The 27,275-nt window shown below is 41.3% G+C and overlaps 1 protein-coding gene across 4 annotated transcripts in view; it reads right to left on the bottom strand.

Annotated features, from left to right (window-relative positions):
- Window positions 1-27,275, bottom strand: part of Otud7b (OTU deubiquitinase 7B) — a 56,223-nt gene that overhangs the window by 6,693 nt on the left and 22,255 nt on the right. For 2 of the 4 annotated variants that reach the window (XM_051198810.1, XM_051198811.1), the window contains 7 exons: window positions 16,036-16,186; window positions 12,210-12,398; window positions 10,049-10,276; window positions 8,507-8,608; window positions 7,847-7,974; window positions 1,085-1,197; window positions 38-165 (listed from right to left, as the gene is read on the bottom strand). In XM_051198810.1, the coding sequence (XP_051054767.1) occupies window positions 38-165; window positions 1,085-1,197; window positions 7,847-7,974; window positions 8,507-8,608; window positions 10,049-10,276; window positions 12,210-12,398; window positions 16,036-16,120 (973 nt within the window). In that variant the 5' untranslated portion in view covers window positions 16,121-16,186. Of the gene's footprint in view, window positions 1-37; window positions 166-1,084; window positions 1,198-7,846; window positions 7,975-8,506; window positions 8,609-10,048; window positions 10,277-12,209; window positions 12,399-16,035; window positions 16,187-18,779; window positions 18,864-27,275 lie in introns of those variants that run through there. The other 2 variants (XM_051198812.1, XM_051198813.1) reach the window with 2 other exon arrangements.

The following is a 27,275-nucleotide window of genomic DNA, read 5'->3' as shown; positions in this document are numbered from 1 at the left end:
GAGGCACAATGACAGGACTAACCAGCTGCTGACTCACCTTCCCCTCCGGAGTCCCTCAGCATGGTGTCTGCTACGACCACGATGGGCCTCTTGAGCACATGAGCAAGGACAAAGACATGGAACTCCTCCAGGCTCTCGTACACCGGCTCCTCTGAACTCTCCACTCTACAGTTACAAGGGAAGAGAATGGAGGAGGCACAGCAGGAGGAGGAAGACACAAGGCTAGAGTGCTGAGGCCCGTTCCAGGGGAGGGAGAGTGCTCTGCAGAGTATTCTGTGCTACTACGGGCTGAAATGGTGTTACAGGTCTGGGAGTAAGGGACTGGTGACATGGGTCAAGGTGGCTGCCGCCATGGTAGGTAGACAGAAGTGAAGCACTGGCTCCCTGGAATTGTTTTCTGACCTCTACACTGCGATGCACATGAGCACTCACTTGCCACTTCCCTACCTCCACACACAAATAAATAAAGATCAAGCAATCTGCAGGTGATCCCCATCTCTCAATATTCACCTCCCACATCTCTTTATCCAAGAGTCAAATACACAAACTCACAGCTTCATCCTGCACTGCAACCCACACAACATGAATGTCACAGGATAGAAAACCTCCAAATTCCTGTTCTTGTTCTCTTATTTAAAGAACAGCCTCACCATCCACTCAGTACCTTAACTAAAGTTTGTAAAAATTTATTCTTTTTCTTACTTAGCTCCAACTACTCCCTGGCTGAATCAACTCCATCTCCTATGTGGCTCTTATACCTTCTGCATATCTACCTACCACTCTGTTTATTCCCACATTCCTCACCCAGTTGTTTCTAAAACTGCCTCTACTCTAACTTCCCCTTTATCATCTGCCTGGGTATTTGTGTATTTATATCCACAATTTTACCCATCACTCTCTCTGCACTGCCTTCTTTCCAGAGATACGCTGTCCTGCTACACAACGCTGTGCCCTTGCCATGGTTTTTCTCTCCTCCCAACATCCTTTCAGCACAGAGGCCTAGATTTGGGGCTGGAGATCTGAGAGCTCACTCACTAAAGACACCTCAAAGACGATCCCTGCTCTCCCACTTAGCCACACTTACCCACCACCACTGGCTCCATTGGTACCCAGATGCATTCTGGGTTCACTTGAGGCAAGCTTGATCAATTCATTCCATTCCTTCTGCCATTCATCTTCGGTATACACCAGTCCTGACTATGAAAAATAATCGTGCAGTAATGAAGGAAGGCTCACTGGGTAATCAGAAGTTAGGTTCTAAAGGCAATACCCATCCCAACTCTCCCAGTGTTACATACATGTTCTATTCCCTTAGCACTTAGTTTATACTTGCTCTTCATCAAACTTCTCCTTTTCAGGGTCAAAACCCATAAAATAGGTTGGCTGGTTGGTTGATTTTGAGACAGGGTCTCATTATGTAGCCCTGGCTGTCCTAGAATCAAGCTAGCCTGCCTTGTCCTCTACAGTACTGGGACTAAAGGCAGGTGACACCATGCCTCATCTTGTTTCTTTCTGAGACAGAATTTTATGTACTGACATTGAATTAGCTATGTACTGAGGCTGGCCTTGTAATTCTGGTCCTTCTCATCTGTCTCCCAATGCCGTGATTACAGGTACATGATCCCATGCCTAGTAATCTCACATTTCTTAATCTACTCCTTTTGAACTGGTTGCCACCTGACTCCTAATTCTGCTCTCTACACTACCCATCCACACAAGGCACTTGCCCTTGTAAAGAGTACAGTTTTTCCACCCGCCGCCCGGTCTTTTCCCGCCGCTGCGCCAGCCCCAAATAACACACAGACACTCTGTATATGATATAATTCTGTTGGCCAGTTACTAGTTTTTTATTGTCTAGCTGTGTTAATTATTAACCCATTTTTATGTATTTTTATGTGGTCTTACCAGCGAGAGGCAGCTGGTGGTTCTATTCTCTACAGACTCTCCATCTTGACCCTCCTTCCTACTTCCTATTTCCTCCTTGTCTCCTAGTACCTCCTATATTCCTTTCCTATTGGCCAACAGTGCTTTATTCATTAACCAGTATGAGAAACATACACAGAATGACATCTCCCATCATGCCCTGGCTAGCTAGACTGTCAGTCAAGGGGCTCCGGTCCTCCTGTTTGATAGCCTGTGTGTCTATTTGCCTCTCTAAACATTCTACTTTAGCTTCAACATCACTGCCTTCTCTTAGTCTCTGAACTCTCCTCACCACAAAACTGGGGTTTTGGCAACTGTTTGCACCTTGCTTTCCTCTGGGTGATCTCTTCACAGGCTATAATCATATCTACTCCACCTACGTGCTCAGGACCCTAGGATCAATCCTCTCAAGCCCACAATTCCTTTTCATTTCTATGTTCATATATCCAACTGTCTGCCAAAAACTGCAACCTATCTAAAGCGACTTTAATTCTACAGTCTTCTTCCTATATGCTTATCAAGCAGCACCCGCTATCATCCAGATACCCAGACTAACAATCAGGGAGTTACCTTAGAGGTCTCTTCTTTCACCCGTCCCACACCTGGATATCTCTCTCAACAATTACTAAGCATGAACTGCAAGCATCTCTCTGGTTTTCTGAATTCTTCAGACCTATTCCTATTAGGCCACGGTATTTTCCCCCATCAATCAAAATCTAATGGTATGTTTCCTGATAACAGTCACTCTAAGACTCTTGACTGCTCATGCATGGTATGCAAAGCCTGCCTCCTGCCCTGCCCCTTTCTCTGCACGGGTCAGAGCTGTTCTGGACAGAAACTGCCTCATACTCTGACTTTTTCCATAAGTTATTCCCACTGCCTGCAATGACCACTCCCTACGTACCTGGTAAACAAACCCTCAACTTTAATAGCAAAGCTCTCCTCTGAGGAGTTCTCTTAAGCCTCCCAGCAGATCAGTCACCCCTGCCTTTGAATCTCTCCACTGCTCTACAGAACTCTATTATAGACATCATAGCTGAGTCGGAGTAGTGACTCACACCTCAGCATACAGGAGGCAGAGACAGGCTCTATATCTTTAGAGGTCCATTCTTATTGTATTGCGCTACAAGAAAGAACCATGCAACATGGCCCAGTGCCTATTATGTGATCAATAATTAATAAATCCATGCTAAGTGAAGTTACAGTTTTTACTAAAGGGTTGTGTATAACAATACAAATAATCTGCTCTGCCTTCTTGCTTTTTGAGACAAGGCCTCATTGGGTAACTCAGTCTGGCCTTAAACTCACACTAATCCTCCTGACAGATGTGCCTCCACATCCAGCCACACAACTTTAAGATATCCTGGCTTTAGGGGACGGGGATGCAGCATAAGTGGTAGAGTGCTTGCCTAGCATGCAGGAAGCCCTGATTTTGATCTGCAGCATCAGCTAAACTGGGTGTGGTGGTACACTCTAATAATCACGATAGTCCTGGCATTCAGATGAAGGCAGGAAGGTGAGGAGGTTAAGGTCATCCTCAGCTACAAAGTAGTTGGAGGCCAGACTGGGCTAACTGGGGGGGGGGGGGGGTGGAGAAGAAAGGTGGGGGGAGGGGGGAGGCTTTAGATCAAGTGGTGATTTGATTTGAGAGATAATTTTACCTTATTAGTATTTTTTTGTTTAGCATTAGCATTTCATTGCCCAGCTACATCCTGAGCAGCACCAGAACAAACATCTCTAGGGCTAGAGCTACTGTGAAAGTACGTTACTTCAGTAAAAAGGCAACACAATTTGTGATTTGTAAAATACTCTCACAGATTTCAGTACAATGTGAAAGTTATATAGGGAATGCTCATGTCATTTTGATACACTGCCTCTCCTTTCTCCTCTCCCAGTCACCTACTCCTGGTGGGTTTTGGCTTTTTGAGACAGGACTTGTCTGTGTAGCCCTGGCTGTCCTGGAACTCACTCTGTAGACCAGGCTGGCCTTGAACTCAGAGATCCACCTGCCTCTGCCTCCTTAGTGTTGGGATTAAAGGCCTGTGCCGCTACTGCCTGGGTTTGTTTGTTAATTAGTTTTATTTTATACATGTATTTTGGCTGCATGTATGTATGTGCACCACATGCTTGCTGGTGCTCAATGAGTTTGGAAGAGGGCATTGGTTCCCCTGGAACTGGCATTATGGACAGCTGTGAGCCATCAGGTCTCTACAAGAACAAGTACCCTTAACAGCTGAGCTACCTCTCCAGCCCCTCTGCTTCCTGCTTTAATACATATGGCCACTAGGTGGCACACACTCCCAACAAGTTTTACCATCAATTTCTATACAAATCAAGGAGGTCCAGGAAATAACTAATTTGAGTTTTGGTATCATAAAACTAGAAGCATCTCAGATGATTCTTGTCTCCTTCCTGTTCCCAAGGTAAGGAATGAAGTTATCAAAGTTCAAGCAAGACAATCATGCATGACACATTTCCAACCAAAGGATAAAAGTAACCCCTTCACTAGCCTCTATTCCCTGTACACATGTGCCCCAGAAGGGAGGGAAGAACACACAGGGAAGAACTTAGGCATGGCTGGTTCTTCTGGACAAACACTGTAAAATCTAGCCCTATCTTTAAAGTAGCTATAGTAGACTTAATCATCAGAAGTGAGCACATTTATTTTATTTTTGCTGTCACTCCCACTTATTAGCTGCCACGCTCTGGTGAGGTCTTTCCTTGTCCATGGTGTGGTCAAAGCTCAGCTATGACTTACACTCAGCATCAAAGGCAGAGCTCATTACTAATTTAATGTGAATTGTAAATCTGAGGCCAGCTTGGGTCAAGCTCAGGAAAGGTAGCCTTCTACAAGGTCCACCCCAGCTTTTGAGTGATAATAAAGAATGTCAATTTGTAGCCAGATGATGGCAGCACTCAGTAGGCAGAGTCAGGTAGATCTCTTAAAAGTTTGAAGTCAGCTTGATCTACCAATACAGCCAGAGCTGTACAGAGAAATCTCCATCTCAGAGGAGAAAGGGGAAAAAAAAAAAAAAAAAAGATTGTCAATTTGTGTTTTTGCCCCTATGGATTCTATCTTTGGAGCAAAAATGATTAATCAAGAAAATGTCTATAATTTTTTCTTTTTCTCCCTGAGACAGGGTTTCTGTGTCCTGGCTGTCCTGGAACTCTCTGTGATGGCATTTTGTTTATGATCTAACAAATAAGAGAGACCCACCTGCCTCTGCCTTCCAAGTGCTAGGATTAAAGGTGTGTGCCACCACTGCCCAGCTTTCTGTGATTCCTTTTCAAAGATGTATTTTAATTATTTGTCTCCATGAGTCATATAAACGTGGATGCCCATAGAAGCCAGAAGAGGGCATCAGGTCCTCTGGAGCTGGTGACACAAGTCCAATCCTCTGTAAGAGCAGCAAATTTAATAACTGCTGAGTTCTCTCCAACCCTCAAACTATTTATTCTATACCATCCTACTTGAAACAACCTGTAACAAATGGTTTCTTTGCTTTTAAAAAAACAGTATGTTATGTGTGTGAATGTGCATACATGTCTATATGGAGGTCTTAAGCTGATGTCAAGTGTCTCCTTGATTGATCTCTTTATTATAGAGACAAAAATCTTACTGAACCTGCAGCTTGTTGAGCCCAGCAAATCTAGCTGCCCCTGCTGTCTGTCCTACAGTCCCATCTCTTGTCTCCTGAATGCTGAGGTTACAGCTGGCCACCAAACCTGTGTGGCTTTAATGAGAATTCTGGGAATCTGAACTTTAGCCCGCATTCTTATGTGCCAAGAGCTGTAACAGAAAACACTGAGCTTCAAAATGACATAAAACTTCATTTTAGCTAGGCAATGGTGGCTCACACCTTTAATCCCAGCACTTGTGAGGCAGAGACAGGGGGATCTCATGAGTTCAAGGCCAGCCTGGTCTACAGAGTGAATGTCAGCACTAGCTTCAAAGCTACACAGAGAAACTCTGCCTGGAGAAAACAAAAACAAAACAAAACCCCTTTATTTTAGCTCTGTATTATTGCCAGTTAAAATGGAACCATGAAAACTGGGCATGAGGGAAGAAATGGGATATCACCATATCTAATATCAGAAATAACTAGTCAAAGCATCGCCAAACAAAACAAAATACCCAAAGGCAGGAAATATACAGATAGCCCAACAGAAACACATGCTGTTCTTGGCGATGATCAGGTCCAGTTCCCAGCACCAACACTGGGCAGCTCACAACTGCCTGCAACTCCAGTTCCAGAAGGACCAATATTTTCTTGTGTCATCAAAGGCACTTTTGTGCACATGTACATGTTCAAGCACATATATACATACAAAACAAGTTACACATGAAAACAAAGTATACTAATATAGCAGATACAGAGAAAAGGAGCCAAGAACTAAGGAAACAGGAACAAGAAAGCCTGTTGCTCTATATAAATGTACAATGCTATTCTTATAGGAACCAGTCACCTTCTTCTATAGAGAAGCAGACAGGAAATACACCAGGCTCTGTAGAGCATATGTCACTCTGTACTTTGTGCTGCTTAAACAAGGAAAGCAGCTATATTTATAATACACACCTTTCAGTGAACCTTTTTAACCAAAACTAAAAAAAACAAACAAACCAAACCAAAACAAACAAAAACAAAAACAAAACAGTTGTGGTTTTCCCAATCCCTGGTGTGGAGGTGGAACATAAAAATCCATCATTACTTCCCTGAAGGCCAGGAGAGGGCACTAGACCTCATTGCAGATGGTTGTGGGCCTCCATGTGGGTGCTGGGAATTGAACTCAGAACCTCTGAAAGAACAGCCAGTGCTCTCAACCTCTGAGCCACCTCTCTGGTCCCTCATCATTACTTTCTTATATAAAAGTAACCATTATATCAGCCAAATCCCTGAAGACTAATATTTAAATTCAATTTAACAAGTATCATTTTATATTCTTTAATCAAACCAAAGCTAAGTATATGAAAAGCAAAGTTGTAGAATATTAAAAACATTCAAGCATTTACACAAGAATTAAAAACGTGGGTTAAGTAATTAAGGGTGCTTGCCACCAAGCCTGAAAACCTACCTGTTCAATCTCCAGATCCCACACAGTGGAAGCAAACTGTTTCATATAAGTTGTCTTCTGACTTCCACATGTGTGGCATGGCATGTACACATGCACATGTAATAAATAAATAAATGCTTTTTTTTTTTTTAAGAATTTAAAACAAGCTGGAAATAGTGATTTACCCATATCCCAGCAATTGAGAAGCTGAGGCAGAAGGACTACTGCAAATTCAGTGCCAGCCTGGACTATGTAGTAAATACCAGGCTAGCCTGGGTTACAGAGTTAAGAGCCTGCCTAAGGAGAAAAGGGAAGGGGGGGGAGGAGAAGGGGGAGAGTGAGAAGGGGAGGGGAGGGAAGAAGAGAGAGGAGGGGACAGAAGGGACTCAAAATTAATCAGGGCAGATGAGATAGCTCAGCAGATAAAGGCATGACAATCTGAGTTTCAATCCTTGGAATCCAGAATGAAAGGAGAGAACCAACTCCCACAAATTGTCCTCTGACCCTCTGACCTCCACAAACACTGTAGTAGTGCATATACCACTCAACAAATGAATGAATGAATGAGTAATCTAGTCTTATAATAAAAAACAAATTACATATTTGTTATCATAGCTCATAAAAAAAACAAAAAAGAAAAAAAGAAAAGACAAAGAAAGAAACCTCCACTAAGAACTACTGAATATCTGTAAAAGGCTTGACAGGAACTACACGTTTCTGTCGCAGGTAGAGATTGGTGTAAGCTGGTCACAAGGTGCTCGTCCTATGGTATTAGCCGCAATGTCCTCACTTTTCAGGAGTACACCGGAAAATACAATCATCAGCACTAGGAGACTTTGGAAACAGGGTGCTGCCACCCAAACTCACCCACCTCTTTATTCTGCTGTGTTTGCTGCCACCTCCAGCGCCTTCTCAATGCCTCCTTCTCGACACCCTTCTCCATCAGTGCATACAGAGCTTTCCTCAGCACCAAATCTCTGTCATGGAAACCCCACATCCCTGTAGGGAGAGAGGAAGGCAAAGGAGCTCCACTTACTAATCCAGCCTTTGTTTTGTGGTGATAGGGATCAAACCCAGGACCTCAAGAAAGGCTGGACAACATTTCTCAAACTCCTGAGAGGAAGCCCTCCTCAGCAAATCAGCATCACACAGCCATCAGCACCAGAGCTCACGAAATGGCTAGAAAATGCAGACCAAAGCTAAGAACAAATACAGAGAGTTGTGAGTAGTTTAATAATTCAAAGTAAGTGTCACAGAGACCAACCAGAAGAATAATTAAGTATAGTTTTGCCACCATTCATGTACATAGCCACACAAACTTTGCTTATTATGCTCTAGGGCTCAGCGTGGAGTGGAGCCTAAACTAACCCTGGGCTCCCCCATTTCTAAAGACAGTAAGCCAAGGCAAGGCTCTGCCAGCTCCCTGAACCATCCCTTCACCTGAGAAGGGTGGTGAGATGAACATTCACACGTGATACTCGATTCATTGCTTCCTTTCTATGGGGAGGGAGGGCCATTCTCCAAGACTCACCAAGAGAGGCTGCGTGCAGCAGGCAGTTTCCATCTCCAGTAGTTGCTAAAGGAAGCAGCCTCTGACAGGGGGAGTCCACACTGACCCACCAATTCAAACGCCCTACAGACATGACAGTGGGAGGAAAGGAGAAGGGGATTAGGGAGACAGCCTAGAATAAAACTACTTTTTTTCTTGAGACAGGGTTTTGCTACACGTACCAGGTTGGCTTTGAACTCATGATCCTTCTGCCTCAACCTAGTGAATGAGATACTGCATGCTCTGTATTATTGTTGTTATTGATTATTTTGAAACATGGTCTCATGTAGCTGACACTGACCTTTGAACTCACTAAGTAGCTGAGGCTGGCCTTGAACTCCTGATATATCTGCCTTCTATAACCTTGGTACTGAGATTATAGGAATATAGCATTAAGCCTAATCTCTGATTCTTTACATCTTCTTTACTTACAGTTAGAATCTGTCAAGCATGACTGCTTAGATCAGTGATCTTAATGAAGGACAGTTTTGTCTCATGGGATTATTAGGCAATGTATGAAGATATATTTGTCACAATTGGTGGGAGACACAGAGACCAGAGAGAACATTATCTTTATTTAGAGCATATTCTTTATTTATTTAGAGCATATTCTTATATTTAGAATATAAGATAATGCTCAAGGCAACAAATTATCTGGCATCAAAAGTCAATAGTGCCCAGGCTGAAACTGATAGATACTTTGTTTGACTCTGAATCCTTCACTCTGGCAGGAAGAATGGTAAATACAATAGCAGCAATGCTCAGCTTAATTGAATCACCAACAAAAGAAAAACTATGCAAGTTTTGTGTCCTGTATTGTTTACATATTTGACAGCACTCATCAGGTGTGTGGTGTGACTTTAAAGTTACACACAAAAAGAAAAAGTACATAAGACAACCAAGTAAACTAGACAATTGCCAATCCATTATTTACAGGAGGAAACTATTTTACAAATAACACTTAAAATTTTGTTTTTTTCAGCAATTAAAAATCTGCAGAAGAGCTTATAATTTCACTAGCCCAGATAACTTGCTAACTTCTAAAAAGAGTTATAGTTAATATAGAGGGGTACAAAATGAAAAGGGTCCCTTTCTGTGACCTCCAAATTAATTTTAATGCTAATTTAAAATGAACTCAACAAATAAATCTGGGGAAAGAGTCATATGACTAGATGTGACTTTCAGTGCATCATCTACAGCCATCATCCTCTGTGTTTGCCAGTTATAATCAGTCATAACTGTTCCTATATTGGCTTTTGGGTATCAATTAGTAAACGTACATATGTATCTGGCTTCCCATCTATTAAACAGGAACTTTCCAAAGTGTCTAATGTTTATTCCTGCTCCTCCCCGCCACACCTGGTTAATTTCTATTCATGTCAGCACATGTATCTGACTGACCCCAATCTTTGACAGCAACCAGATCAGACACTTTAAAAGAGGCTACTGATGAAGGCTGGACCCTTTATGTGGTTGCAGGCAGAGTCTAAAGGGGAAATCACTGAAGAGGAAACACCCACTGACCTGCCTGTTCCAGGGCGACCAGCATGGACTGCTCAATGAGGTCCCTCTCTATGAAGCTTCGGAAATCTTCTTTGTACACAGTTAGATCTGGAAGCTGGAAGGCACAGATGGGCATTTCCAGGGGGTGCTCACTGCTCCCCCCACCCCCACCATTGGAGGAGACATGGGACCGGGCCAGGGAGACAATGCTGGAACTGGCGTGGGAGATGCCCCTAGACAGGCGTTTTTCTGCAATGAGAAATGGAGTCACCTTAGAATATACGCAACCCGCTCTGAGAACTCTCCACAGATGGAGGTGGTTACCGCCTGACAGTTTCCAGGCAAGGAAAAACTATACCTAACCAGCTACTGAACTTCATAGTATTTTTTCTTAGCCAAACACTAATGCGGAAATATACAAAATGGCATTTTTGTAGACACAGTAGTACGAAAACAGTATTCATCTTTCTAAGCTTGTCTGGGGTTTCCCTGACTTTCCTTTCCCTATGATACTATCTTTGACTCCCATTTTTCAGCCATTTTTTTCAACATGAATATGAGCCATTCGCCATTCAGTTAGCAACTGGGTCACTTTTTTTTTTTTCCTTTTTTTTAAAAATTTGAAACAAGGTTGTTCTACATGTCAATCCCAGTTCCCTCACTCTCCCATCCTCCCCTATCACCTCCACCAAACCCCATCCTCTCCCCTTTCTGCTCCCCAGGGAGGGTGAGGCCTTCCATGGGGAGTCTTCAAAGTTTGTCACATCATTTGGGACAGGGCCTAGGCCCTCCCCATGTGTCTAGGCTGAGGGAGTATCCCTCTATGTGGAATGGGCTCCCAAAGTCCATGAGTATACTAGGGATAAATACTGATCCCTTACCAGAGGCTCCATAGACTGCCCAGGCCTCCTAACTGACACCCACATTCAGGGGGTCTGGGTCAGTCCTATGCTGGTTTCCCACCTATCAGACTGGGGTCCATGAGCTCCCCCTTGTTCAGGTGAGCAGATTCTGTGGGTTTCTCCAGCCTGGTCCTGACCCCTTTGCTCATCACTCCTCCCTCTCTGTAACTGGATTCCAGGAGTTCAGCTAGTGTTTAGCTGTGGGTGTCTGTTTCTGCTTCCATCAGCTACTAGATGAAGACTCTAGGATGGCATATAAGGTAGATGTCAATCTCATCGGGGAAGGGCATTAAAGGTAGCCTCTCCACTATTGCTTTGATTGTTAGTTGGGTTCATCCTTGTAAATATCTGGACATTTCCCTAGTGTCAGATCCTCCTTGAATCTATAAAGGCTCCTTCTGTTATGGTATCTCTTTTCTTGATCTCCTCTATTCTTTCCCTATCTCAATCTTCCTGTTCTAAGCTAATTGGGAGCATGGAGGAGGTGAGAGGGAGTTAGGAGAAAGGGGGGAAGAGGAGGGGAGAGGTGGGCATGAGGGAACTGGGTCATTTCTTTAGTGGAAAGTACAAGTAAGAGAAACGGACTTTTATTAGGCTGCATTTAGTCAAATAATCACTCCAGTAATCCTTAGGGTCTTAGAGGATGTAGAAAGGATCTCCATTACAGAAAAGAAAATGACATGCAGAGAGGTGGTGGCACAGGCCTCCAATCCCAGCATTCAGGAAGCAGAGGCAGGTGGATCTCTGTGAGTTCAAGGCCAGCATAGTCTACAGAGACAGTTCCAGGACAGACTCCAAAGCTACACAGAGAAACCCTGTCTCAAAAAACAAAAAAACAAACATAAACAAAAAAAACAGTGTCATCAACAACATCTATATTATTTACTATAACTTTTATTAGTATTCATATTTATCAGAAATTTATGGAGAAATTTATATCAGATTTTAATATGCCAGAGAACAAAACACTAATGTAAACTGTGTCCCCAAATCATTTCATTTGTTTTCAGTATATGGCACCTGCAAGCCCCAGCCCATACAACATTATGAGCAAAATTTGTCAGTGTAATATTATGTGTTTGCACAGCTTGAAGTACATGGGCGACTATCACAAGGGGACAGGAGCTCTAATGCTAGGCAGCTGTCAGGTACTGGCCAGACATGGTATAAAGCAAGAACTGTTAGTTTGGCTGGAAGAGAGTAAGGAATGAAAACATCCCTAAAGAAGCACACAGACGCTTCCTAATCACACAAAAGCTTAGTCCTCAGTTAAACAATACCTTGAATGATGTCATCCTGTCTCTGGAGGACTGGTCGAGAAGGGCGAGTGGACTCTCTATCAGCACACCCTTTTTCAGGGGTCTTAGAGCAACTACTCCCTCCACTAAAGGGTGGGGACAGGTTCCCAGCATGGACTTGACGTAGCTGTTCAAAGTCACTGAGGGCAGCACTCACATCCCAGTTTTTTCCTAACAGGAGAAAAAACAAAACAACATTATATACCCAGGGTATTATGAAACTGCAGAAAGACATTGGAAGACCACTATAGCCATCCTAGTGCAACAAAACAAGCTATGACAGCACAAGTTTATAATGCTAGAACTCAGGAGGCTGAGTCAGGAGGATCAGTTTGAACAGTCTGGGATACCCCAGACTCAGTTTCAAACACCTCATATCAAAAACAAACCTAGCAGTGCTGGGCAGTGGTGGCACATGCCTTTAGTCCTAGCACTCAGGAAGAAAAGCAGGTGGTCCTCTGAGTTCAAGACCAGCCTGGTATAGACAGGACAGCCAAAGCTACAAAGAAAAACCCTGTCTCAAAAAAAAAAAAAAAACCTAAAAAATAAATAAATAAACCTAGTAAGAACATGCTGATGCACACTACCAATTCTATTTTAACTTTCTTATCAATCTGAAATACCAATTTTCTTTATTGTCTATTTCCTATGGGAGCTACATAATGGTAGAAACTTTTGTCTCCAAACTCAAAGGGCCCTTCAGAGATTTAGTCACCTAAAATGAAACTCCTTTTACAGATAAAGGAGACAAAGCTTACAGAAGTACCACAACTTGTTCAAAGTCACAGTTAGTTTGTACCAGGGCTCAGGAGCTGAGGTAGACTCTAGGCTGTCATAAGCCACCAGAAGATATGTACAAAGTATACGCCTCCGATGAAGAGTTTCTAGATATCACTGCACCAAAAGGAGCGATACTGCTCCCACTTTAAAAACACTTTCTATTTGAAAGACTCCACGGTAGTTTTCTCTAGTTAAATTGCTTAATACAGGTAGACTAACTGCACCTGCATTACTGTAGCTACTACAGCCTTGGTTTAACTCATCACCTGAGATCCAACACCTCCATCTACTCAAGGAATCCCATGAGATTCATTTTTGTAAAGCACAGTTATAATCATTTCACTTCTATGTTCAAAATCTTCACGTAATGGCCCATCACTACTACAGAAGGCTTTTTTGCCCATTATTCAAGGCTTTCTATGGCCTCTCCTATTTTCTAGCTTTTTCTCTGTGCTATAATTTACTTATTTGTGAAAATGTAGATAATAGCACTAGTATATCCGTTTCTTCCAGGTTGGGTGTGATCATCACCATCTGACACCCTCTTCTGGCTTTCTTGGATACTAGACATATACATAGTATACATACATACATGTCAGACACTCACACATACATATAAAATAAGACCAACCTTTCTTTTAAGTCCCTTCTTGGTAGGGAGATGGTAATGAGGTTAATGAAGTTCATAAGGTCCCTCCTCTACCCAAGGATATATAAGCACCTAACAATTGCTGAGAGGGCAGACTTTTTGGTGGTATAGCTGTCCAGTTATCCACATGCTTAACATGCTACCCAAACTCCTAAAGTAACCTCAGTAAGCTCTGGTTCAGCAGGCTAGACTCAGGTGAGGTGGCTTCTATGATCTGCTCCCTCTATCAGGAATGGGTAGAAATAGATTTTCCCAGAAAAAGTCTTACAATGCTGTGCCTGACACACAGTGCTGTTCTGAAGGTTAAATAAGTCATAAGCACAGTGCTTTGCATGCAGTCTACGTATATCTATCCACTACTGCTGTTGTTCTAACCCTCCAGTTAAGCTATTCCAACTACTCATGCTTGCTGATTTAATTCTAACACTGTTCAACCCTTTCTCCACTCTCTGTTCTAGTCTCCACTGGTGTTTTGGTCTCTTTGCTGTTAGACAACGCCAAGACTTCTCCCCACCAGGGCCTCTCCACTGCCTACTCGTATTGCATAAGACTCTTTCCTCTAGTACATCTACATAGATGAACCTTTGTAAATATCAATTTCTTAGTAAGTCCTACCCCACTGCCTGATGGGAGATGTCATTCTGTAAATATGTTTCTCACACTGGTTAATGAATAAAGCACTGTTGGCCAATAGGAAAGCAAGATAGGCAGGACTAGGAGACAAGGAAGATTCGAGGAAGTAGTAGGGAGGAGTCAACATGGAGAGACTGGAGAGAGTGAACAACAGCCCTACTCTCCGGTAAGATGAGACCACATGGAAATACTTACATTAATAGAAATGGGTTAAAAATTAAGACAGAACTAGCCGATAAGAAACTAGTACCTGGCCAACAGCATTATATCACATACAGCATCTCTGTGTGTTATTTGGGGCATGGGAGCAGTGGGTCCAGGCCAGCAGGAAAAACTTTACTCCTTACATATGGTGCCCAATGTGGGGCTCGAACCCACAACCCTGAGATTAAGAGTCTCATGTTTACCGACTGAGCTAGCCGATAAGAAACTAGTACCTGGCCAACAGCATTATATCAAATACAGAGTCTCAGTGTGTTATTTGGGGATGGTGTGGCGGTGAGACCAGGTGGCAGGAAAAACCTTACTCGCAACAACTGCCCAGTTTAGAATCACCCTGCTCATCATTTTCCAAAGCAGTTGTGACCACCATGTGAGTGCTGGGAACTGAGCCCTGGTTCTCTGGAAGAACAGCAAATGCTCTTAACTACTGAGCCATCTCTCAGGCTACTAATTTATATCTAAACCCACACTGTGGTCTAAGTCACCATTATCTTTCACAGGCACTATGGCAATATTCTTACCTATTTTTACCACTGGCCACCTTCCAATATAATCCTATTGGAACACATTAAACACTGAAACTTAAAAACTATTCTTATACTACTAAAAACTTCACTTCCAGTGAACTTAGAGTGTAAATTCCTTACTATGGCCAACAAAGGGCCCCATATTCTGCTTCCTGTCCACCTAACCAGCTCCCCATCACTCTTGTACCACTCTTCCCGTCTCACTCACTATTGGCTTATACATTACATCAATCTCTCTCCTCTTAGGGTCATCTTGTAAGCTATTTCTCCTGGGTATGCCTTCCTAAAAAGGTTCCTGTACTCTAGAGCTAAATCAGATTTCCATCTTCACTCTCATAGGACTCTCAGCTTCTTTTCTTTAATACCATGAGTGTTTATAACATGCAAGAAGTAATTTGTAACATAATCATTAAGAGCCACAGTTTAAAAACCAGTCAAGATTAAAATCCTATGTAACTTCACTGAACCTCAGTTTTCAAAGTTATAACATACAGCTGAGAGAACACATCCCATGTACCTTGCATATACTTGATACACTGCACAGACACTGACATGACACTGATTATTTCATTTTTATTTTTTCTTAATTTTGAGTGTGTTGTTGGGCACCTGTGTAGTATACATGTGTGCTGTATGCATACAAGTGCTTATAGAGGTTAAAGCATCTATGTGGTATATAAGTATGGTGTGCATATACAAGTGTGTAGAGGTTAGAGGTTAAGATCAAGTGTTTTCCATTATGGTTTTAGTGAGCCGATATAACTTTCTTCTTTGATTACCTGAACATAAACTCATGGTGAAGAAACCTAATACATACAAGGTGAAGGGAGGATTTTGGATTTTAAAAGTATAGCAGATCACACAAAGCAGATTATTAGAAGCAACTTAAATGGAGGTCCTCAGGTACACAAAATATTTTTCTGATCACCTTAAATACTCCAAATCACCCTAATAGTAAATATGACATTTTGTTTTCTCTTTCGAATTATCTCCTTACCTTCCAGAAGATCTCGGGCCAGCCCTGGCTCTGCACCTGTGGAACGGACAAAATCCGACAGGACAGCATCCATGTCCAGGGTCATGGGATCATCAAGTACTCTCAGGCAGCAGGATGTGAGCAGAACATAGATCAAAATCCAGGCTTTGCCCTGAAAAGAAGGTAAGAGCCCAAGGCTCAAGTAAATAGAAGAGCATCCTCAGAGCCTAATTTCAACAGTTTCTTAACCAAATGGTAAACTAATCTGGTTTCTTCATTCTAGTTGAATTTTGAAGGAAGTGAGTTTAAATTTTTTATGAAGAATCACATTTAACATCCTCATTAACAATAATGTATTAATGCCTACAATAACTACAAACCACTCTGAACAAAGCTTTCCCTCTGCTACTTATTTGTCTACTTAAGGAGGGGTGTGCTAGGGATTAAATCCAGGGCTTGCATATAGTAGGCACCCCAGGGCCAAGTTTGCTTCTCCGGTCTAAAGGAGGCAGCAGACTGAGGCCCTATAAAGCTTCCCAACCTGCAATGCTCCCTAACCCTGTGCCATGTTCATTTCCTTCCTGAACATATTTATTATTAAGGGCTGTTTTGCTGTTTGTTTGTTTTTTGTTTTTTTGAAACAATGCCTCATCATGTAGCTCAAGCTAACCTCAAACTTGTAGCAATCCTCCTGCCTCAGTCTCTTGAATACTGATATTACAGGCATATGCCATCATGCCTTGGCTTTCCTCTGAAGTTATTTTAATCATTCTCTGTCTAATCTTTGATTTTCATATGTCAAGTTTTCAGAAGTAAGAAGTTGTGTGTCTTCTTTACTGATGTATCACCAGAATGAATCCCTTGACACAGTACATGGCACACTGGCTCTTAGTAGATACTTACTAAACACAGCAGACTATCTCAGGATGGACTAATGTTCTGAGAAAACAAGAAGAGTAAAGTGAATCCTGAAACCACTCAAAATAAAATAATAGGCTGCTCTGCACACCTGGCTAGAGATCCCAAAGGCTCATAACAAAACTAACTTCAGGGACTCAGGCAGAATCAGAAGTGCATTTCTCCTCCCAGGATAAATGAGTGCCAGGTAAGTTTACCTGTGGAAAAAAATAGCTTCTTTCAGACTTCACTTTAGCAGGAACTATGTCCTTGACCTGACAGCCTGACACCAAGCCAACATTCCTCTGTGGTTAACAGTCCCAGTAGAGAAAGCAAAAGAAGGGTGGATAACAACCTCTGACCAAATTCACCGGTTCTGCAGAGGGGGGCTCACTCATAAAGTGCCCAGGTACCCAGCTGCCCCACTGTACCTGCTGATCCCACCTTTTGGGAAAGCCAAAACCAGAATTCTTGAAAACAACAGGAGACCCAGACAAAACATTCCTCCTAAAACCTAATGCCTAACAATGACTCCTAGGCATTTTCTTCACTCCTCTCCTCCCAGGATACAACTTGTTTAGTGGTATGACCTGATACTAAGTTTCTTCATTTCTTGAATATAGTAAGGCAAATAGCAAATATTTGCTGGTTATAAAAATTCTAAGTCTCTAACTTGATAACTGCATTGTTTTGTTGTTGGTAGTTCTTTTGATTTTTGTTTTTTTTTTTTTTTGTTTTGTTTTGTTGTGTTGTGTTGTGAAAGAGAAACTATTGCTTCTTACAGTGCTCTAATAATACAAGAAATCAATGGGTACCGGATATGATTTATTCTATTCCAACCCAACATTTAGCAAGGTCTTTGCAATATAGTAGACAGCAATAAGCATCTGCTGAATACATTCATTATAAACAAATGTCTAATTTTTATCTACTTCAATATCCTAAGCACCAAGCCAATATTCCTCTGAGGTTGTTAACCTTGTACTATCCCAGAACTACATGGAAGAATTCCTGACCAAGCTTTCTAAAAAGCAATTCAGTCCCCTTACAGCTTGTGCTTAAGAATTTAACTTCAAGGTAGGCAAGTGGTACTTGTCTGTAATATCAGCACCAAAGAGGCAGAGGCTGGGAGATTAAGAATTCAAGGCTACAAACAAAGACCCTGTCTCAAAAATAAAAGAAAATTCAATTAAATGTGTTCAGAAATCCCAGGTGAATGAAAGGCTTTTCATCTCATAACGCAAGTGAGAATTCTCTCCAAGGCCCATTGTGTTCACCACTTTAGTCACAGAACATGGGAACTGCCTAAATAACAACACATACATAATCCAAAATCAAGAGCCTAGCTCCAAAATGAACTTCAATCTTCGCTCTTAAATAAAATAAGACTAATGAGTATGGTGGTTCAGGCCTTTAATCCCAGCATTCAGGAAGCAGAGAAGAATAGATCTCTGTGAGTTCAAGGCCAGCTTGGTCTACATAGTGAGTTCCAGGACAGCCAGAGCTAGGAGATTATGTTTCAATAGACAGATGACAGATAGACAGACAGATAATAGAGATAGATAGATGATAGATAAATGATAGAAAATAAATACACACACAGAGAGAGATAATAAATAAATAAATAAAACAAACCAGGTAAGCCACTTTAACAACCTTCTGAGAGGATGCAGGAAAGACACAAATGGCATTCAGCAAAAAGGAGAAGATATGACTAAGCCACAGGTACACAAACAATTTTCAGCCAGGCTCAGGCTCCTGAGACAGAAGCAAATGAAAACCATGGGTGCTGTGGCATCTGGCATCTTACAGGGTAACAGAAGGTAGGTCATTCATTTCAAAACATCTAAAATAAACAAATAACTCACATCTGGAAAGACTGGCTCTTCAGCAAAAATGTGAAGCACTAAAGCAAACTTCTTGGCAGCACATTCTTATATTTGATTCTCCAGGTACATAGTCCTTCGCCCAACAGGTAAGGACAGCAGCTCTTGTTACATCACCATAACACCTGGCTGAAACTTCTCAGATTCCAAATGGGATATCAAACAATGACAAAGACTCAGTCTATCTCTGTCTCAGCACACAGGAAGGAAAAACTCAAACAAGGAAACAAAACACTAACCTTCAACTTTCCAAATAAAGGGAGGTACACTCAATCTTTGTTGATTGTGTGTACAGACAGATTCAGGCATCAAAATCATCCAGTTTACTACTAAAGGGTTTATAACCAATTACTCAATCCAGTGCAAGGACTCTTCTATTACATCTCTAGCAGCTCATCCAGTTTCCAAATGATTACAAACTTTGACAGGGAGCTCATTACTTTCAGCTCCAACTATTATGAATTGTTTTCTTCTAAACAAAAGCCAAGCCTATCACCAGACTCCTCCCCTAATACTATTTGCATAATGGTTCTTATTCTGTTCTATAGAACAGCAAAATTGAGAATGATGGACTTTTCAATGGAAAAATATTAAATCATTTCTTTACATAAATACTCTTGCAGCCCAACATCATGACATTGTCATGAGGCAGTCAGTGACATTTATTTTATAAACCCTTTCCCTGGATCAGTACTTGCTTGAACCCACGTTCATTTATAAATATTGGTGCCAACCATAACTACAAACTCAGCATGCCACACGAATGCAATGTCCTGAAAGCATTTCCCCTGGCAGTCTTAAAATTCAGCATCTTACTCTACAATTTTATCTTTATTTCATTTTTGTTGTTGTTGTTGTTTTTGTTTTTAAAGACAATGTCTCTACACAGCCCTCAGTGGCCCGGAGCTACCTCTGTAACCCAGACTGGCATCCAGTTTGTGGTGATTGTCCAACCTGTTTGCTTCGCAGGTTGCTGGGGTTTGCATCGTGTAATCATCACAGCCAGCTTCCAGTTCTTCTTTTCCATTCTAACCTACTTTCTTACTAAGACATCTAATCTCTTAGCCACATTATACTAGAGACAGTACAAAGTCCACTTCCAACTGAACATTGGGTACTATGTTCAATAATATAGACATGCACAGTGAACTGGACACAATGTCCATACTTATAAAATGTCCACACTGAAAAGGAAAAAGTTATAAAGTCATACAACAATAAATGCTAGAGATGGGAATGTAATTTCCTGTTAAGGAGTGAGGAAAAGCCCCCATGGAATTGCTGTTAAATAAGAAGAGTGAATACCTGGAGAGACAGAGTAGGATGGAAGACTGCTCCAAGGCAATGAAGCATGTGTCAAGGTACTAACCCCAGCTGAGAGTGGTAGAAAATACAGAGAGGTCCTAGTAGACCCTAAGAAGTTTCAGATTTTATTCTAAGAGTAATGATAAGCACAGATAGGTTGTAAGCACAGGTGGAAAATGATCATAAATGAATAATTAAAATAGCAGACTGAAAGGTTTTAAATATCTTTTGTTGTTGTTACAAGCATACTGAGTAATGTGGGAAGAATCTGAAGGAGCACAGTGGACTTAGGAAATTATTGCTAAAGAGATATGATGAACTACATACAGTAGAATGACAGAGAGTAAGAAAACTGAATAGATTTCATCTGTCTCTTCTTGGTCAACTGAGAGTGAAATCAATGACTTATCATTTACGTAATTTAACTTGATGCAAAAACCTAATTTATTTTTTGAAAATTGATTTATTGTCTACATGTATGTATATGCAGTACTACATGCAAGTCTGGTACTCACACAGGCCAAAAAAAAGGACACTGGATCCCTGGGAAATGGTTGTGGAGCCACCATGAATGCTGGGAACGAACTCAGGTCTTTCATACCAGTAGCAAGTGCTCTTAGCCACTAAGCCACCTTTCCTGCTCAAAACCAAGTTTCTTTAGCCTTCGTCTGTTTTATCTAATCAACTTGGATGGCTAGTCCACTCAACTTCTCTACCACTAGATGGAGTGACTGAGCAAAGTAAGACCCAATAATTCTGTAGATCAATATGATGACAAAGTATATTTAATTTCCTTTTTTTTCCCTTTTTTGGGGGAGGGGGTGGGTTCAAGGCAGGACTTCTCTATGAATCAGCCTTGGCTGCCCTGGAACTCGCTTTGTAGATCAAGCTGGCCTCAAACTCTGCCTCCCTCCCTAGTGCTGGGATTACAGTGTGCACCGCCTCTGCCTGGCTAGTCTCTTTTTCAAGGAAACACTGTTGTCGTTCTCTTGACTCTGGCACACCAAGCAATTGTGTCAGGGCCATTCCACACCTTCACCATTAGCCCCTAGCTTCCTAGCTAAGAAGCTATCTCACCTATTCTTAGTAAACGATCTTACTTCCACTGCACAGAAAGAAAAAACAAAACAACAGAATTAAAAAGCAAGGCAAAAGGACCTCTTTAGATTTTCTCCTCTGCCCTTCTTGTACATTTATAGTGGTTTAAATAAGAATGACACCCCCCTCTCCCCAAAAGATTCACATATTTGAATGTTTAGTCAACAGGGAGTGGTTATTAAAAGGATTAGGAGGTGGCCTTGTTGAAATGGGGGGGGGGGCTCTGAGGTTTGTTTCAAAAGTCCATGCAAAGCTGACATTCTGTCTCTCTGCCTATAGAGCAGTATGGAGCTCTTCAGCCACTGTTCTAGCACCTGCCTGCATGTCACCATGCACCACGATAATGGATTAAACTTCTGAAACTGTAAGGAAGCCTCCAATTAAATGCTTTCTTTCATAAGAGTCGGTTTGGCCATGGTGTATTTTTCTAAGACAACATTATTATCTTCTTCTTGAAAAACGTCTAGACACATAAAAAACATTTTTTCTTTCATCTCTGTCCTCCACTCTTTCCAACCATCACAGTATCTTCTAATCTAACAAATGGAGCATTACTCTATGCACTAGAACCACAAGTCAGGAAGGCACACTGTACTTTTCTCTCTTGCCTTATACTCATGGATAATCTTTCAGACAGTCCACCCCCCCCTTTTTTTTTTCCATTTGTTTGGTTTTTGAGACAGGGTTTCCCTGAGTAACAGCTCTGGCTGTGTGTGGATGACCACGGCCCAGCTAGTTTTCTGATTTTCTAATCCAATGCCTTTAACAAGCTTTTACTCCATCTCAAGTTTTGATAAATGGAACCCAGAAAATAACTTCCTCTTTCTTTCCACAAATACTGACCAACCTCTATAAGCACCTACTGTAAAGAATTTTTTAATATAAATGATATCATATCCTGGTGCTCAAAATTCCTCAACAGCTCGCCAATGAGCATTAACCTCTAACTCTGTATATCACAAACAAAGGCTCTTCATGACCTGGCTTTATCTGCCATTAGTCCCATCAAGTGTGAAGTCGGTTTCTCATCTCCATTTTTGCAGACTGTTCCCCCGCCCGAGAGGACTGCTGGCAATGCAGGTGAGCTCTTTCCTCATTTACAAATCGCTCTCTGGAGTCCACTTTCCCCTTGGCATGTCAAAAGAATTTTACCCTCCACATCTATCACCGTTTGGTCTGTCTTAGCTGCAGTTTTTATTGCTGTAAAGAGACCCCATGACCACAGCAACAATTATAAAGGAAACATTTAATTGAGGGTGACTCACTCACAGTGTCAGAAGTTCAGTCCATTATTGTCATGAAGGGGAGCATGGCAACACGCAGGCAGATGTGGTGCTGGAGCCAAGAGTGCTACATCTTGAAGGTAACAGGAAGTTGACTGACTGTCACAACCACTGAAGCTTCAGACCTCAAAGTCCGCTCTCTCAGTGACACACTTCCTCCAACAAGGCCACGCCTACTCCAACAAGGCCACACCTCCTAATAGTGCCACTCCCCTTGGGGCCCATTTTCTTTCAAATCACCACATGGTGGTCATAGCAAAGACATTGTTTTATTTACATGCTTACATCCCCACCAAACAGGAACAACTCGAAAGCAAATACCTGCCTTATTTCCCGTGTCCCACTCACTACCAGTTACTCAATTTTCATTCCAACAAATTGAAAAGTATTTGTATAATACCCAACTACAGACCTACACACACACACACACACACACACACACACCAACATTTCACACAGGCAAATTTACAGTGGCTTACCTCAAAGACATTTGCTGAGGACTGTTAAATGATTTTATCTGGAATAGCTTCTCTTCCCTAAAGGTGGCTTAACGCAGACTAACCCTGTATCAAAGCCTGTCTGCACATACTGAGTCCCAGTTAGCGATAGAGAAAAGAAGCTACAGTTAAACACTGCTAACCCTGGTGGAAGACGGCAGACCTCTGTGAAAGGGCTTGAGAAACTACTGACCCTGCACTCTCCTGACACCACCCTCCAAGGCCCCCACATTCTCACTTTATACCCGCTCTCCTGGCCCCACCAGTGCACTGGAGCTGCCTCTGTGTCCTCTCCAACTCCTCTCAAAACTCACTGAAAACCACAACACTTAAGAATTTTCAAAGGTCAGAAACTCCTCCATGCTTATGATGTCAATTTCAAGGAATCCAGACAGGGAGAGAGGAGGGCAGGGGAACACGATTCTTGGTAAGGTGGGAGGGAGAGATGAATGACTGTTTTGGCAGGCTGTTTTTTTTTTTTTTTTTGGGTTAATACATGTCCTTCCAACATACAAAAATATAACCAACCCCCATTTTCAAGGGACCTATGTAACATTAAATGGAAACAAAGTGAAAGCAAATCCTGTGTTAAAGCTTTAGACATCATCTTACTTAAATTTCCAAACAACTCTAAAAGATGAGATTTGTATCACTAAGTTCATGTTACATCTGAAAATGACAAATAAGCTCAAGGAGGTTAGGTGATCCCTCAGCATTACTCGGGAATTGAGTAGCACAACCAAAATGTTTTCAGGTCACCCACACCTCTCCAGAGACCTGGTTCTTCTGCGATACCACACTTTGAGAGATTGACCAATCCATTCATACAAAAGTCCACCCTCACCACTTAACCATCTCAACTCCACACTCCAAGAATCCACCCCACGTTCAGACACAACTCATTACAAATCCCCGACTTAACACTTTAGGACTGTGTAATCATGGGAATACAACTATTTTGTGCCTAATATGTAAAATGGAAAAATACACAGTTCAGATCTCATTTGGATTACAAATATTAGAATAATACCTGATACATAGTATATCCTTGAGAAATGTCAGTTGCCTTTGTGCCCAAATCCTTGTCATAACACTCTACCTATATTATTTCTTACAAAGTTTTCTCCTCCTAAACTAACCCCTCCAGTCCTACAAATCTTTTCTTGTTTTTTTCAAGGTTTTTTTGTTTGTTTGTTTGTTTGCTGAGGGGTGGTGGTGGTTTGGTTTTGTGTTTTGAGAAAAGACTGCATGTAACCCAGGCTGGACTTGAATTCTCCGTGTAGCCAATGATCTTCAACTACTGGTCTTCCTGCTTCTATCTCACAAGTACTGGGAATACAGACATGCCACCACACCTGGCTTATATGGTGTTGGGAACCCAACACAGGTCTTCATGCATGTTAGACAAGCACTCCATCAAGTGAGACACATCTCCAACTCAATTCATTTTTGTTTGGGGAATTGTTTGCTTTAAGACAGGTCTCGCTGTATAGCCCAAACTAACCTTGAACTCACTCTGTAACCAAAATGGGCACTGAATTGGCATAGGCCTGTACTACTGTGCCTAAGGCATTAGTTTTTGTTGCCATTATTTGTTTTAGATTTTGACAATATGTGTACTTTAAACACTTTTTTTCTTTTTCCTTTCAGATAGGGCTAAGAATACCCCAAGGTTAGGTTTTCTTTTCTTGGGTTCTCGTTGTTGTGTTTTGTTTTGTCTTTTGAGTCAGGGCTTCTCTGTGTACCTCTGGGTATCCTGGAACTCACTATGTAGACTAGTTGGCCTCAAACTCACAAAGATCTGCCTACCTCTGCCTCCTGAGAACTGGGATTAAAGGGGTGTGTCATCACACTCAGCCAAAATTGGGTTTTCAATAAAGTCAACTTTTAAAATAGCGTACAAAAACAAAAGTTCTACTTGAACCCTTTAACAATTGCTGAATTTCTTACACCCATCCCACTACTAACAGTAACAGCAAATCAACAGCCTACACTAAATGCAAAACAGTATCTCTCAAAAGCCAATTCTCTAACCTTTAGTAAAAACCAACCACCTCCCTACCTGATAATTATTTGTCAATTATAAAATATCTAGTCAATGGAGAAACCAGATAGGAGGGGAAAATCAAACTGCTATACTGTGTTACCCATATGAAATTAACTTCTATCAAAACCCTCTTTTGTTAAATTGATTTCCTTCCACATACAGTTAATAATTTTTAGCCTTCATTAGACAAAGAAGTTTTCCTTTTATAAAATTAGATACTTAAAAGCCAGGCACATTGGTGTGTACTTGTAATCTCAGCACTCAGAAAGCTGAGGCAGGAGGATTGTCTTGAGTTCAAGATACAATGGTGAGCCAAGGCTTCATGGTGAGATAGCATTTCAAACAACAACAAAAATTAGATACTTCAGCTCAAAGATTTTCATCACTTTCTTTTTAGTTCTGTATCTATATTTTCTAGCCATCTCTAAACCTCATTTAACTCCTATAGGTTCTATGTAAAGCACCTGCCATTGTTATTAGTTGGTCTTTTAGACACCTCTGACCTGAACTACCATCCTCTAGACACTGATTTAAGGGCAGGGATACAATGAAGAGGAACCACGGTCCCACCTTCAAGGCATTCTAGCTGGGTGATGAATGTAAACCTGTAATGTCACTAAGCGCACAAATCTATGTAAGAACAACTACTTTACCCAGATGAGTTAAGAAGTGGACCCTTTAAGGCCAGTAGGAAGCTGGAGACAAAATTACATTTCGATGGAAATACTTGATATTGGTATTATGATTTTATACTTTAAAAGCTTAGGAACAGACTTAACATATTGCTTAACACACACACACACACACACACACACACACGTAACAAACAGTTATGGTTCTAAAATATTCATGCTAATCTATGTATATACACTTAAAATAGGCTAATAAATTATTTGTTGGTTTCAAATATTTACCATTTTCCGATCTGCCCCATCAATATAAGAACGGTGTATAGACACATACAATTTATATGTGTATAGCTGTAAGTCCACTAAATAGCTTCTGTAGTTTTGTTTGTGATACACATTGACAGATCATAAAAAAAAAAAAAGAAGTTTCAAATTATAGTAGTACACACCTGTAATAGCAATATTCAAAAGACTGATGCAGGAAAACTCCCAAGTTCAAGAACAGCCTCAACTACTTAATGAGTTCCAGGCCAACCTGAGCTTCACATCATGACTTTATCCTCTAAATGTTTTAAACTAAATACTCTTTAAGGTTCTTAACTGTGTTTTCTGATAGCTGACACATATACACAGAGGCATTTGTCATATATAAATAACACTCAAATGGCAAGGTAATTCTCTGACTCTGATTCAGGCTCATATTGTTCTCCAAAAATTTATGGTAAAATCACATCAGTTTAGTCACAAGAAAAACTCTTAATAATTTTTCTTTCAAAGATACTACCCATGCTTATTGATATTATCTAGGCTGTTACTATCCTTCCTAATAATTACCCCAATCCCATGAATGCCCACATATCCAAGCTGGAGTTAAAAGTGTCCACTTTTATCGCCAGCATTCTTTGAAGCTTTTGCACTTGTGTAGGTTGATCCTCTTACAGTATTTTTCTTTTAGAAATAAGTTGGGGCTGGAGGGATGGTTCAGCAGTTAAGAGCACTGGTTGCCCTTCCAGAGGATCTGGGATTGGTTCCCAGCACCCACATTCATACCTACAACTCCAGTTCTAGGGAATCCAACACCCTTTTCTGGCTTCTGCTGGTACTAGGCAAGTACAAGCTACACAGTCATACATGTAGACAACGCAACTATACATATAAAATAAAACAGTAATTTGTAAAACTTTGGGAGCTAGAGGGATAGCTCAACAGTTCAAGAGTCCTTACTGCTCTTGCATAGTAGCTCAGTTCAGTTCTCAACATTCACATGTTAGCTTACAACCATCTGTCACTTCAATTCCAGAGAATCTAATGTCCTCTTCTGACTTCCACACAAGGCACCAGGCATTTGCATGGTCTACATATATACATACATTAATAAATCTTAAAAAAAATATGCAAGCCTCTTCTACTTATGTACATAAGATTAGGTATGAGCACACAGCACGATCTGATGATTCTAGTCTACCTAAGGCAGTGTACTACACTGTACTCATTTACTTAATTAACATCCTATGTGGACAGAGGTAGGCTCAGAAAGTCAGTGTTTTTCTGTGTCACATTTTAGATTCATGAACTTTTAGAACATGACAGTTTTTTTTTTTAAGTTTTTTGAGGCAGAG

The sequence above is a fragment of the Phodopus roborovskii genome, unplaced genomic scaffold, assembly GCF_943737965.1.
Source record: "Phodopus roborovskii unplaced genomic scaffold, PHOROB, whole genome shotgun sequence".
In the NCBI taxonomy this organism is placed as follows: domain Eukaryota; kingdom Metazoa; phylum Chordata; class Mammalia; order Rodentia; family Cricetidae; genus Phodopus; species Phodopus roborovskii.
Note: the sequence above shows the minus strand (reverse complement) of the source record. Positions and strands in the feature narration are given on the sequence as shown.